Source organism: Manis pentadactyla, chromosome 13, assembly GCF_030020395.1.
Source record: "Manis pentadactyla isolate mManPen7 chromosome 13, mManPen7.hap1, whole genome shotgun sequence".
Classification (NCBI taxonomy): Eukaryota; Metazoa; Chordata; class Mammalia; order Pholidota; family Manidae; genus Manis; species Manis pentadactyla.
This window is the reverse complement of record NC_080031.1, coordinates 32,437,684-32,453,946: the sequence shown is the minus strand read 5'-3', so window position 1 is coordinate 32,453,946 and position 16,263 is coordinate 32,437,684. Positions and strand designations below refer to the sequence as shown.

Sequence of the window (16,263 nt, the reverse complement as noted above, 5' to 3'; positions counted from 1 at the left end):
AATAAAGTTGTCTGTTTTGGAAGTGGGCTGGGTTACTATGATACAAGGCAATACAAAGGATTAGTTATTCATCCTGAAGCAACTATTGGAGAGAACTTAGAAATTCTAGACAGTGACTTGGGTCAACTAGTAAGAAGCAGGGCGGTTATATTCTGGGTGTGAAAAGGAAAATGGAGGCCTTGTGCGCCAAACAGTAAGTAGGTTAAGGGTCACAAAATGTCATATTATAAACAACAGTATCTGTACCATAATGAATTTAAGCCTCTGCAGGCAGGTGTTTAACTGGAGAAAGATTTTTAAAATAAGCAGTATGTCTGCTTATACTAGAGCGATGCCATGGTAAGAGGTAACGGAGGTGGCTCCAGGTAAGAGCATCTGACTTGTATACAGTAGTGAGGATCCTAGAAAGTATAATCTGGTGCAAAAGCAAAACACCACTTTTATTCCCTGTTTTCTGGGAAGGCTGATGTATAAATGCCCATAACCTTCTCTTTGCCAAAGACTGGTTTACGCACAGGCACAGAAAAAAAGTGAGACACAGGTTCCCACTGGTATTTCTGTGAGGCTGAAGTGCCATAAAATACAGATGTTCTGTCCAAAGTGGTGAACGGAGCTGTTTCATAGTGAACCACAGGAAGAACTATCTCATTCACGTCCCTGTATATACTTCCTGACATCATTATGCAATTTTTTAACATTGTGAATCAATTTTACTGAAGTCTAATTTATGTTTTTGCATTTGACACTCATAACTTATAATCAGTAAACTACATTAGCACATTATCATTACTCAAAGTCCATGGTTTAATGTGTTGTACATTCTATGTGTTTGGACACTTGGAAACCACTAGTCTTTTAACTGTCTCCATAGTTTCCATTTCCAGAACGCCATATCTTTAGTTGGAATCATACAGTATGTAGTCTTTTCAGATTGGCTGTTTCCACTTAATACTATGCATTTAAGGTTCCTCTGTGACATTTCATGGCTTGATCACTCATTTCTTTTTCGTTCTGAATAATATTGCATTGTCTGGATGTACAACAGTTTATAATTATCTACTCACCTACTAAAGGACATCTGGTTGCTTCCAAGTTTTTGAAAATATAAATAAAGCTGTTATAAACATCAATGGACATTTTTTTGTGTGGACAAAAGTTTTTCAACTCCTGTGGGTTATTACCGAGGAGTGTAGCTGCTGGATCATATGGTGTGAGTATACTCAGTTTTGTAAGAAACCATCAAATAGGCTTCAAAGTGGTTGTCCCATCCCCTCCAGCAGTAAATGAGTGCTTTCTTTGCTGTATAACCTCATCAGCATTTGATGTTGTCAGCGCTTTGGATTTAGGACATTCTAATAGATACGTGGTGGCATCTCATCATTGCTTTTTAATTTGCATTATGATTTAATTTTCAGCATCCTCTTGCTTAAGGACTTTTCCCAAAAGTTAAAAATGAGCTGAGTGATGATTTCCCTAATCTGAAATGCATTCTCTAAGATGCTTTGGATTGTTAGCTACTGGAAAATGATATCATGAGATATGAATGGGGTCCATATTTCTAAATGAGAGAGTATGCTGCAACCATGCAGAAAATACATTGAAGATATTAAATTTTCTGAGCTTGTTCTGAAAAGAATATTCACCAAGAATGCCAATATAAGTGATGAACTAGGATCACTATTGGTATGACATCTTATATGGTATACTGTTTTCATCTAATTAAATATGTGAATTTTAATGAGAAAGATGAATTCATTTAATGAGTTTTCATCTCTGAGTATAGGAAATTATGCTTTGGAATTTTGAAGCTAATTATATCTTCAAAAGATTTATTTTGCTTGTTTATTCTTTTTATTTTCATTGTTTTACTCATTTTACAGAGTTCTATTCAAGGATATTCTGAAGATGTTGCCTGCTTCAATTTTTATTTTAACTGCTTCTCTTCTCATAAATTTTATACTTTAAGGAAAAAGGATTAAAGACAAAATCTCATAGGTTTTTGTTTATCTTGAAATATGATATGTTGCTATGATTCTAATCACTAAAGAAAAAACATAATTGAAAAAATATATATAATGGGAACTTCTTATGTCTCCAACTGAAAACTCAAAGACTACCAAACATTGTACAAAAGTATATGGATTGTCAATAATTTAATGTTAGTTATCCACCTTGTTTTCCCAACACATAGGTTGCATGGTATCACTTATTAATATTTATGGAATCATAGTTAAGGATAAAGTGAAAAGTTGCCAGTAAGCAGAAGCTTTACTACCAAGTCTTTATTCACATTCTTACTAGACTTCAAAGTTCTGTATTTTAAACTCAATGCTATGGCTCAAGCTGCTGCTCTTTTAAGATGTTCCAAAATGTTGAATCATTTGCAGTTGAGGTAAAAGACATATATTTTATGATTGAACCTGAAATAGCATCACAGAAATTTTCAATGAATTATGTACCTTAATTTCAACTAAGCAACAGAGTAGTTTGCTTATGAGTAACCTTGTAAATTTGAAGCTTGTTTAATCAGAAATTTACCCCCCAAGTCAACATAAAGCTACTGATAAGACACATTGACCAATTATTGATTTTAGCCATATTAGAGATCAAAGTATTTGCTAGCTCACACAGTGAAACAAGGTCATTTTATGTTGAAAATTAGAGCTTTACTTATGTAGATGTGAATCGTGACTTACCCCTGTCTGTGTCGTACAGGAAGACAAAACAGTTCCATTCATAGTGATCCAGCAGGCTTAAGAGTGCTCCTCGTAAGGAAGGCCTTAGCTGTAGCACAAACTGACTCTCCCCCTCTGTAGGGAAACTTGGTGTGATGAGGGAGATGTGTAAGGCGCTGCAGAACGAGGTCAAGGTATGTACCGACCTCTTATCATAAAGTCCAAAGATGGCAAATACTCCTCTAGAATACTGGGAACAGACTGAAACAAAAGGGGAAAAAAAACACACACAAACTATTAGCATACTCTAAAATTGTAGACTTCAAGATCTACAGGCTAGGAAATTTAAAAAATATCTCTGAATCATTGGTATGTCAGGAATGTAATATAAGGAAAGAGTAAAAGTATGCAATTAATTGTATCATCAATTAATGAATCCTTGAGCTTGTACTCAAAGCCCTGAACTGAGTTACATAACAAGGGTGTATATGATTCCTTTCTCAAGAAGCCAATCTGAATTCAAGGGAAATTTGACCAAAATGAAGTGTTCCATGGCATTCCATGATAATATGGCAAATCCTATGTGAGAGACCTTTAAGTGTGACAAATCCAAATTTTTCTCTTATTCTTACATGCAAAAGTATTATACTTTCAAAATTTCTGAACCTCAACATAATAAAGGCCATATATGATAAATCCACAGCTAACATCGTACTGAACAGAGAGAGGCTGAAAGCTTTTCCTCTGAGATTGGGAACAAGAGAGGGATGCCCACTCTCCCCACTGCTATATAACATACTGGAGGTCCTAGCCATGGCAATTAGACAAAACAAAGAAATACGAGGAATCCAGATTGGTAAAGAAGAATTTAAACTGTCACTATTTGCAGATGACATGATATTGTACATAAAAAACCCTAAAGATTCCACTGCAAAACTACTAGAATTGATATTGGAATACAGCAAAGTTGCAGGATACAAAATTATCACACAGAAATCTGTGGCTTTCCTATACACTAACAATGAACCAATAGAAAGAGAAATCAGGAAAACAATTTCATTCACAATTGCATCAAAAAGAATAAAATACCTAGGAATAAACCTAACCAAAGAAGTGAAAGACCTATACCCTGAAAACTATAAGATACTCTTAAGAGAAATTAAAGAGGACACTAACAAATGGAAACTCATCCCATGCTCTTGGCTAGGAAGAATTAATATTGTCAAAATAGCCATCCTGCCCAAAGCAATATACAGATTTGATGCAATCCCTACCAAATTATGAACAACATTCTTCAACGAACTGGAAAAAATAGTTCAAAAATTCATATGGAAACAAAGATCCCAAACAGCCAAAGCAATCCTGAGAAAGAAGAATAAAGTGGGGGGGATCTCACTCCCCAACTTCAAGCTCTACTACAAAGCCATAGTAATCAAGACAATTTGGTACTGGCACAAGAACAGAGCCACAGACCAGTGGAACAGACTAGAGACTCCAGACATTAACCCAAACATATATGGTCAATTAATATATGATAAAGGAGCCATGGACATACAATGGGGAAATGACAGTCTCTTCAACAGATGGTGCTGGCAAAACTGAACAGCTACATGTAAGAGAATGAAACTGGACCATTGTCTAACCCCATACACAAAAGTAAATTCGAAATGGATCAAAGACCTGAATGTAAGTCATGAAACCATAAAACTCACTGAAAAAAAGATAGGCAAAAATCTCTTGGACATAAACATTAGCGATTTTTTCATAAACATGTCTCCCCAGGCAAGCAAAACAAAAGCAAAAATGAACAAGTGTGACTACATCAAGCTGAAAAGCCTCTGTACAGCAAAGGACACCATCAATAGAACTAAAAGGTACCCTACAGTATGGGAGAATATATTCGTAAATGACAGATCCGATAAAGGCTTGACATCCAAAATATATAAAGAGCTCACACACCTCAACAAACAAAAAGCAAATAAGCCAATTAAAAAATGGGCAGAGGAGCTGAACAGACAGTTCTCCAAAGAAGAAATTCAGATGGCCAACATACACATGAAAAGATGCTCCACATCACTAGTTATCAGAGAAATGCAAATTAAAACCACAATGAGCTATCACCTCACACCAGTAAGGATGGTTACCATCCAAAAGACAAACAACAACAAATGTTGGCGAGGTTGTGGAGAAAGGGGAGCCCTGCTACACTGCTGGTGGGAATGTAAATTAGTTCAACCATTGTGGAAAGCAGTATGGAGGTTCCTCAACAAGCTCAAAATAGAAATATCATTTGATCCAGGAATTCCATTTCTAGGAATTTACCCTAAGAATGCAGCACTCCAGTTTGAAAAAGACAGATGCACCCCTATGTTTATCGCAGCACTATTTACAGTAGCCAAGAAATGGAAGCAACCTAAGTGTCCATCTAGATGAATGGATAAAGAAGATGTGCTACATATACACATTGGAATATTATTCAGCCATAAGAAGAAAACAAATCCTACCATTTGCAACAACATGGATGGAGCTAGAGGGTATTATGCTCAGTGACATAAGCCAAGCAGAGAGAGACAATTACCAAATGATTTCGCTTATATGTGGAATATAAGAACAAAGAAAAACTGAAGGAACAAAACAGCAGCAGAATCACAGAACCCAAGAATGGACTAACAGTTACCAAAGGGAAAGAGACTGGGGAGAATGGGAGGGTAGGGAGGGATAAGGGCAGGGAAGAAGAAAGGGCGCATTACGATTAGCATGTATAATGTGGGGGGTGGGGGCACGGGGCGGTCCGTGCAACACAGAGAAGACAAGTAGTGATTCTGCAACATCTTACTACGCTGATGGACAGTGACTGTAATGGGGTTTGTGGGGGGGGTACTTGGTTAAGGGGAGAGCCTAGTAAACATAATGTTCTTCATGCAATTGTGGATTAATGATAACAAAACAAAAAAGATTTCTGAGTATTAATTAAAGGAACATTTAAATTACCTTGCTGCCATCCTTCCTAAGCTATATGCATATATTTTCTATTTTGAATTGGATGGTATTTGTTACTCAGTCTCAATTGTTACTTTTTTTTTTAGTGGCGGTTTTATTTTTTATCACAATCTTAGAGTTCCCTTGAATCATGGTTGAAAACAGAAGTTAATGCTGTCTGGAAAGTCACTACTGGGGTATCCTAGATGCTTAGTGGAATTGCAGCCAACTGCGTAGCTTCTAGGTAGGCCATAAGCTAAGACAAAGAAATTCTAAAACCCCAAAGAACCAAGTCCTCCTGAAATAAGAGGACCTGAGATAAATAGATGTACAGCCTCACCTTGCCTTCTTCCATTCATTAAGTTGTGCAAGGTGCAAAATCATAAAGAGAAAAAATTTTCTCAAGATTCTTGCTTAGTCATATTTTGATCACCCTTTTGACATGACTGATTTTTTAGTCCATATGTGGGTGATTTTTTTTTCTCATTTACATTTTAAAGGATAACCTGCATTAGTGGATATTTTTTCCCTGATTATACAGTAAAGCAAGGTGTTTTGAATTCCAAATTCTTACAGTACATATAGAACATATAGTAAAATACAATACATATAGCTAACAGTTCTATTCTCCTTGGCTTATATAACTTGGCTCATAATTTAAGAATTCTTTAGTTCTATAAAATTTTTGTTTTCTGATTTTAATTACTAATTTTAGTTGCTAAGTTCATTAAGAAGCATAGAATATTAGATAATGTACATGCATTTATCATAGGAGTAGTTCATTGTGATACAATGAAATTAGATTTTGGTTTGTTAAAGTAGTAGTAGGCTCTTGAAAAAAATTAATTATCCTAATAACATTTATATTCATATTTTATGATATCCACATTTTAGGAAATTATAAAACATAACTAAATAAGAATAACAAAACCTGTCAGTGTTTCTTTTGTTCTTCTTTATTGTGCCTCTTGAAACTGGGGATGGAGTCTAAGCAATGTAATTATAACAGAAGAGGGTAATAACAGAAAATGAATGCTGTTGGTGGTCTCTAGATGATGTGCTCTGAGAGATATTGTATATGTTCTGGAAAAACTAAAGCACAGCTAAGGGACCAAAGTTAATATTCAAATGGACAAGACTAGGATAGAACTGACATTAAGATATAGGAGAAAGACTGAAAACTTTGCAAACAAGTTCAATCTTAGTGCTTTTATTTATTAGCCAGGTGACCTCAGCTCAATTATTTAATCTTACTGTCTCAATTCAATGAATACATAACGTGCCAAGGATTAAATGAGATAATGTATGTGAACTACTACATAGGATACACCAGTCGAGTACTGCATGGCTGGTTTTACAAACAGAAAGTTTTTATATGCATGTATATAGTTTTAAGTAGTTCTAAAATTTAGTAAGAGAGTAAAAGAAGGTAATATACCACAGCTGATCCCAAACCAAGCATTCAGTTTCTATACAACAAAAAACAGTTATTTTCATGAATATTATATTAGGGTTTGTACATACACTGTATCAAGGAAGCACATCCAATGCTAATTCTATGCTCATACAAGAACTAGAATTTGATCACCTCTGTAGATTAACTAACTTGGAAAACTTGTTTTGACAGAGTGACTGGCTGTACGTAGTTTTCATGTAAGATAGAAGGACCATTCTAATGTAACGTTTGGATATCGTAGGTTTCAACTCAATTCAGTTAACCGAAGTGACCTGGTAAGTCATTCTGCTGAGTCAGACCTTGCCCTTGAGAATGTTGCGCCAAGGGTTTGAATTATTTATGTCAGTCCTGTACATTAAGCCCACAGCGGGAGATATTCTGCTCTGTGTTTTCCCATTTTCTTGTTCTTTTGATTTTCATGCAAATTGAGGGCCCTTTCTCAATCTTAATTAAATAATCAAAATTAAATAATCTGGTTAAATTAATTTTTGTTATCTTACTGAAAAAAATTATGTTGAAGAATTTTAGAAATCAAATCTGAGGCACTGGCTTTCAGTCTGAAGTTGAAACCACATGCAGATTTTAATACTTGTTTTTGGGAAAACAAGCAAACAGGATTTTCAAGTCATGTACTGTAGGTTTCTCATGCACATAATGAACATTTGCAGAAACCTTTCTATTATGACATTTTAAAACCGCACCATTGTCAAGTTTGGGTTTCTGAATGGTATTTTTGTAGGAGCCATGCATGTTCCCTAGAGGACTTACATAACTTTGCACGACATCCTTTAATGAGACAGGAATGGGTGGACAAGGCTGGACGCTTCCCTCTAGCACCCTCTCTCCCATAAAATGTCCCAACAGCAGTTCTAATTTCATCTATTTCAAATACCAAGCCGCTGTAAATATAAAATTTTATGTGCAAAAGCATTGAACTGCTAAAAAAAGGTCAAAAACAACTGCTATACTCTGTACAAAATTGCTCTATTGTTTTTTTCCCACTATGCTGTATTCAAAGCAATACTTATGACTTACCACTAATCTGGTGCTTACTGTATTATTTAACTTATTTAATTTAGTCCATTCATGCCTTAACACACTCAATATTTCTTGATATTTAATCATCTCCTATCTGTTATCATTCATTTGCATCATCATAAATATCTGTATTCTCTTTTTCCTACAGGCATCTGTCATTCTGCCTCTACTAAACTTACTTTGAAATTACAGTAAGTCTTAGACTACTAACTTTGTTTCTGGCTGTCTGTCACTAATATTTTACTTTCCCTTGGCAAATGTCCAGTTTTAGTATTATTCATTTGAGCTTTTATTTTTTTTTGGCTTATTTAATTCAGATTATATTCTTGGTAGGTGATGATACTGTGTTTCCTATGTATGTGGATAGATTGTCAATCAAATGTTCAATGTTATCATCTCAATGTGATACCTTGGGTAGTATTTTATTTTGGTCCAAAGATTCAAATTTTAAAATACAGTTATTTCCATATTTAGTACTATAATCTAGCTTTGTAAACACTCCAATAGAAATTTGCTTGGTTATATGTTATGACATCTATTGTTGCTTAGCATAAAAATAATAATTCAAACTATACAACTTCTTAAACTACATAAATGTATATACAAACTGAGAAAATAAGCTGAATATCAACGTGTTCAGAATACATAAAAGAGGAACAAATTTAATTTTGACATTCTTGTATAACATGGCTAAATTAAAGAACAAAAATTAATGTTTAGTCACTGATTTTAGATTGATACATATTTTGGGAAACAAACACTAATCAGGAGAAGTCTTTCAATGAAATAATCCAATCATAATTTTAAACACATATTCTGTGTTCTGCTTCACTAATGAAATCACTTGGGTAGTGTATTATGTAAATAAATACATAATATAAACACATGGTAATAATCCATTCATTTTTACCTGATGTTTTCAATTAATTAAATTGATCTTCTCATCAGGTAGTCACCCAGTTTCATTCCAGATGCCACATTCAAGTGCCAAAGCAAGTCAAATTATTATATAATTTGTGATAAATTATAGCTTTATATAGCACACAAATCAAATGACATGGTCTTAGCTCAGTGTTTCTCAAGTTGTGGGATATAAATCCCAGTGATGTGCTAAATTTTACATTACCATTGCATATGGATAGAAAACACAGGTGACTTTTCCACCGATTGCCCTTCCTTTTCTTCTGATACTCAATTTTCTTCTGCACTAAAGGCTTCCCCTAAAATGCTTTTAAACAAATCCAACTCTTTCATTTTATAAAACAGATAAGGTTTTGCCCCAATGCTTCCCACCTCTTTTTATGCTTTCCCAGACACCATTTCCACTTAGACTGCTTCTAGCCCAGCCACCGAAACCACACTCATCAATTTGCTAATGACCAACTTCATCCCAAATCTACAGTTTGCTGCTATCTTACTGGAATCCTCTGCTGTGTTTGAAACTTAAGGCACTTCTCTCAAATGCTTCCTTGCCTTGCTTTCTTTTTTTTTTTTTTTTTTTATTGAAGGGTAGTTGACAACAGTATTACATTACATTAGTTTCAGGTGTACAACACAGTGATTCAACATTTATATACATGATAATTCTAGGTACCAGCTATCACCATACCAAGTTGTTAACAATATTTTGACTATATTCCTTATGCTATACATTACATCCCGGTTACTTATTTATTTTACAATTGGAAGTGTGTTTATATATATATATATATATACATATATATATATATATATATATTTTTTTTTTGTGAGGGCATCTCTCATATTTATTGATCAAATAGTTGTTAACAACAATAAATTTCTGTATAGGGGGGTCAATACTCAATGCATAATCATTAATCCACCCCAAGCCTAATTTTCGTCAGTCTCCAATCTTCTGATGCATAACGAACAAATTCTTACATGGAGTACAAATTCTTACATAGTGAATAAGTTACATGGTGAACAGTGCAAGGGCAGGCCTTGCTTTCTTAACACAACATTCTAGTCTTCCTCTGCTCTCTGGGCATTTCTTTGAATAATTTGTTTTCTCTGTTCCTTAAAGTTGGTGAACCTTAAAATTCTCCTTTCTCTATTCACTTCTTCACTGTATATACAATTTCTAGATGAAAATGACCAGTCCCAGGGCTTTAATTACCATATTTGTAATCATGATCCTCCAAATTGTACCATCTACTTCGAATCTTTCTCTTGAACTCCCAATCTATGTATCTAATTGCCTCTCACCACTGCAATGCCACAGTCAATTTTCCAAAATGGTTACAGCAGTATTTCCTATCTCACATTATATTCTAAAACTTTTGCTAATTTCACATTGAGAACTGGAGTCTGATTTTTCAGCTTGAACCTGGGCTGGCCTTTGTGATTGCCTCAGCTATAAAGTATGAGAGTGATTATATGTGACTTTTGAGACTATGTCTCTTTCTGTAGCCACATGATTTTTCACCTAGCCACCATGCTGTGAGGAAGCCCATGTGATATGAAGGTGCCCACATAGAAGGGAACCAGAATCCCTGTCCTCCAGCACCTGCTATATTCCGGGCTGAAACCAGAATCAATAGCAGTACACATGAATGATTTTAGAAATGGATGCTCCAGCCCTTGGTTATATTGCCTTAGCTGGTGATGTGTAGAGTAAAGATTAAACTTTGGCCCAAATGTAAGATCATGATCAAAATAAATGATCTTTGCTATTTTAAGCCACTAAGTTTGAGAGAGTTTGTTGTGAAGCAATAAATAACCAGAACAATATCTCTAAGTGGTACTAAGGAGTATACCTACACACAGTAAGAATTCAATAAATATTTTTTAGAGATATTAAGGAATGTTGTTTGAGATATGTGTGAATGTTTAGCTTTAAAAACTTCTTAATGAGTATTTGGGTTGCCTTTACTTTTTTGTTATTAGAACTGGTGCTTTTATGACAACCACCTTTGATTATTCATTAGCATAAATTACTAGAGGTGAAATTGTGAAGTAAGATATTTGGGTCTTTTTGAACGCTTTTAGTAAATATTATTAATTTTTTTCCCCACAAGTTTGCACTGATTTACATCTCTCCCAATGGTATACATCTACTGGGGATGAATAAGTCTTCTTCATGTTTTACTCCTCTTTAGATTTTGGAAATTATGTATGCCATATTTATTTTTTAAGTTGTTGCAATGAAATTTTATATGCATACTTGTCACAAAATTCTTTTCTCCAGCTTAACTAAGATATAATTAAAATACAACATTAAGTGATTTTAAGGTATACAACATGATGATTTGACACACATATATACAATAAAATAATTACCATGATAAGGTTAGTTAACACATTCATCACCTTCCATAATTACCTTTTTGGTGTGATAGTGGTGAGACATTTATTTACTCCCCATGCAACTTTCAGGTATCTAATACCGTATTGTTAACTCTAGCTACCATGTTATACATTAGACCCCAGAACTTACTCATAAGTGGTGGTTTGTATCCTTTAAACATCTTCGAATTTCTGCTACTCAGAGGTCCTGACAACCAACAATGTATTCACTGTTTCTGAGTTTGTTTTTTTTAGATTCCACATATAAATCAGATCATACAGTATTCATCTTTCTTAGAAAGGAAAAAGTAAAAGCGTGTCTGTTTTTAGATGATATGCTTTTATATATAGAAAATCCTAAAGATTCCATAATAAATTGTTAGACTTAAGAAATGAATCCAGTAAAGCTTCAGGGTATCTTGTGTATAAACTGTGTATCCAGTAAGAAATTATTGTTATTGCAGTTATATTTAATGCCTTTGTGCTTTCAAGATTATAGCAGACATCAGGATAGTAGGAGAACTGGCAGATGAAAGAAGTAGAATTTTTCAAGGTATGAAAGAGCAAAAGTATGAAATGTTATTGAGAGAAGTTTTGCAAACTTTATTTGGAGATTATTATTATTTTTTTAGAGGTCCATGAGTTGTCTGTGAGATTTTGCAAAGTTGCTGCTAACATCTTAGTAGTTATTTAAAAATAGAGTAAGGATATGCTGGATCATCTAGATGACCTCTCTGAAAAGAAGATATGCCTTGGAATTTCTGTGCCTGCATTTCTGTTTCTAATTAAAATCACGTTTAAACTACCTAAGGAACAACTGATACAGAAATGTTAGGCTAACAGATGCACACCAGTTGTTTGGAGGTGAACACAGTGGGGGGACGGAGTCATCAACGTGGCATCTGGTCATTATGTGCTCAAAAAAAAAAGGACCCGGAAACATTAAAAACTCTGCATTATGTAACCATGTACAATGGAGATCCTGTCATTATGCATACTAAGTACTTAGCAATATGAGTAATAATGAATCCCTAATAATACATTTTCAGGTTCTTGATTCCAGCAACTATAGGGTTAGACACCAATAAAATGTGGTTTCATTAATGATGCAATGCTAAATTTATCTTCAAAGATGTATGAAAGAAATGGAGTCAGCAGAGAGGGAGATAAGATACAGAAGAGAAAGGGGTACTAATCAAGGAAGGCCCCAGAAAAAGAGAATGAATGGAGTCAATGGCAGATACAAGGTTGGCCTTGAATGAAATGCACAGGTGTGTGTGGAGGGTATCTCAATCCATAGACTTCATAGATAAAAAGATTAGATAAGATGTGTGTAGGTTGACAGTTTATTACTTGTACTAATATAAGAGGCAAGACTATAACAATGAGATTTGATAAGGGTATTTAAAAGTGGCACAAGTTTCAAACGGTTGCAGAGGGTAGGAGAGGAATAAAAAAAACACATAAAATAGCTTATGAACTCCATGATGATAGGAACCACTCCTATTTCATCCACACCGTAACACATGTACCATGATAGGACACATAACACATGCAACCCTAGACCTGGCACATGGTAAGTGCCCTATAAAACCTGATTAAATTAATGATTACATGAATAGTGACAGAAGACAAGATCCGAAACTATGAATTGGAAGTGGCAGCAATTTGGAAATTCATGATTTTCTTTAGGCACAGCACAAGGATCACAATCATATTATCAAAAGGTAAAAATAATGAGGGAGGTATGCCTTTTCTTATTCTTGAAACACATACTTCCCGGTTTACACAGCAGCACACCTGCTGGGTTTCCTCTTATCTGAGAGCTTATTTTCAGTCTCCTTGCTTGCATCTCCTTTTCTGACCAATCTTTGCATAATGAAATAGCACTTCTATACTTCTTTTTTAAATATAGTGTCATCTATTTCTATGACTTCAAATATCCTTCATGTGCCAGTACTTCCCTGATATGTCTTCAGTTTTGTTCTGTCCCATGAGCTTCAGACTCAGGCATCACTATCTTACTTGACACCTCCCTTCTGTTTTCTGTTTGGCACCTAAAACCCAGCTGAGACAAAACAGGGCCCTTCATTTTACTTCCAGAACCTGTTCTGTTTTTTCCCCAACCCCAATAAAAAGCATGACCATTTACAAAAGTATTTCTGATTCTTATCTTCCTTTTTTCCCCACATTGAAGTCATGAGCATATGGTGATGGGTTTGCTTCTAAAATATATGTAAACCCACTCACTCTGCTCTCTCTCCATGTGCTGCCCTTATCTCCCTCGTTTACTACAAGTATCTCCTAACTATATTTCCTACTTTCAGTTTTCTTCTTCCCCAATCACTTTCCACTCAGCAGAGAATGCAAATAACATTGCACTTCATCCCTACTTAGAGCTCCTGTGGCTTTTTCATCATGTGCAGAGTAATAACCATGTGACCTAAAAAGCTCTAATGATTTTGCCTTTACTAAACTCATTTACCATTGTTCCCTCACAAACTCAGCCAAACTCCCCCTTTTCTGTTATTTATGTACACAATCTCATCCTACCCCACTTTAGGCCTTTGCACTGACTGCTCCCTCTTGCTGGACCTTCCTGTGGCTGTGCTTCTCACCGATCTTGTCTCAGCAAAAATGTCAACTCCTCGGAGAGCTTCTCCCTGACCCCTTTGTGAAATGGGGCTCCCACAGCACCCGTCACTCTCTGCCACATGATACATGATCTTATTTTCTGCAGAACCCTTACCACTGTCTGAAATTATCTTATTTGTTTGATTGCTTATTCATCTCTTTTCTCCAGCTACTATCACTTCCACAAGGGGAGGACATTTGATTGCCTCATTCAGTGATGTATCCTTAGGCTCTAAAATTGGCATATGGAAAGTGCTCAAATGAAGGAAGGAAATCATGGTTTCTGGTAAAGGAAAGGGAAGAAGAGAGACTAGAAGAGTGCAGTGATTGGCTGGAAGCCACAAACATCTGCTTTCAGATTGCTGAGTTGACTCTGACAGTTAAAAGTTTCCATTTTCGCCCAGAAGCTGGGCAATTCACTTTTGATCTCTCTGTGCACTCTGTCCCCTTTCAACTATGCACAGCTCACCATTAGTTTTTAATAAAAGCTGAGTTTCTGAAAACTGCCAGCTATTATGACATAGAAATTTAATGATTCTTTATAAGGAAACCAATTATAATCATAACTGTGTATTAATTTTTTCATAATTTAAAATTCAGGTAATGAGACAACTCTCTCCTTCACAATTGATGAAAATATCTACATTTTATGATTTTTAATCATGGCAATGTTATATTGTCATGTTTATCCATGTAGTTTCCACTAGCTAGAATAGGATAAGGCTATGGGGTCATCCAGCAAGCAGTCTGGAGCAGTGTGTGAAATGCTGTGAATTCCAGGTCTTGCAGCCTCTCTCTCTCCAACCTCCACTACACAGCAACCTGGTCCTAGACTATCCTGGCTAGTTTTCCATCTTGTATTTACCTAAATTCTATCTGTTAATTTTGCCAATCCATTTATCTTCTAAAGGAAATATTATCACCCATCAGCATTTTTAAAATAATTTCTCTTAAAACACTAACAGTTTATTTGAAATCTTTACAAAGTCAGGAAGTATTAGTTAAAAATTTTCCTTCTTTCTCCGATTGTTTGATGTTAAAATGATAAGCTCCTCATGTTCTTTTTGAAAAGGCTCAATCAGATGCTGAATAGAGCATGCTGGGCTCAGAATTCATTAATTTATGCCCTTAAGGCATTATCATAAGTTATTAATATGTAAAAGCTAATTTTCTTAGACTTCTAAATGGTGGTTAGCTACAGTACATAAAGTTACTGAAGCTAATCACCATAAATGACAAGTTGAAATGCAAATTACACAAAAATATTTCATCTTAATTATATCACAATTAAGGACTTTCATTTTCTCAGATGTCTTTTCTGAAGATGCCTCTGGACAAAGCCATCAGAGGTCACAATAAAAGATAATCATGGTCTATGCTTGCCCAGCCCCGCACAGGCTCCCCTTCAATTTTATGACATCTCAGCTAGAAAGCACATTTCAATCCTAAATTCAGCTAATTGAGAGGTCGGTAAAAATATACAGGCTTGTTTGCACATTTCTTTTCAGAGTCAGGCCATCATAATGGAAACACATGGCTCATTTTTCTTCCAAGACCTATAAAGGAATAAGCAGAAGGCTCTTTGCGATACTCAGCACGAGAAGCACGATTCCATTCAGTGTAAAGATGGGTTTCTTGGCAGTAATTTGGGAGCAGCAAAGATCATATCATTCTTTTTTACTACTAATATATAACCACAAGGACTCCACTAGTGAGCCTTTAGAAAGAAGGAAGGTAAGAGGAGAGGAAGAAACCACTTCTAAGAAGCATCTAAATCATAACAGGTGTGTTTGGTTCCTGTCACTTCCAATCATGAAGAACAGTGTAGGGGGAAAGGTTCCCAGTGATACACTGTTTAGCATTCAAGGATTTGGAATATATTTTTACCTATAAGTGTCTCCTTAATGGGAAAAAAACACATTTAATTACATTTAATTCATCAGCTGTACTTTACACTATAAAACTGAGTTGCATAATTGCAGTAGAATTCTTTTCATGTTAGAGAAACTTTTTCAAGCATCTAAATAAAATGTTGAAAGCTTTTCTTCATCAGAGGAGACACAGCTGTCTTCCTGCAAAGCATTTAAATGCATCATGAAAGTGGATAACATCAATTAAAAATGGAATGGGATAATATTTGGTAGATATTTGAGTGGGTTTTAGAAACAACCGATC

The 16,263-nt window shown here is 35.1% G+C and overlaps 1 protein-coding gene across 7 annotated transcripts in view; it reads right to left on the bottom strand.

The window, feature by feature from the left end:
- Nucleotides 1–16,263, bottom strand: part of GRIA4 (glutamate ionotropic receptor AMPA type subunit 4) — a 413,780-nt gene that overhangs the window by 259,222 nt on the left and 138,295 nt on the right. For all 7 annotated transcript variants that reach the window (XM_057491184.1, XM_057491182.1, XM_057491183.1 and 4 more), the window contains exon 4: nt 2,697–2,936. In XM_057491184.1, coding sequence (XP_057347167.1) covers nt 2,697–2,936 — 240 coding nt within the window. The remainder of the gene's footprint in view (nt 1–2,696; nt 2,937–16,263) is intronic.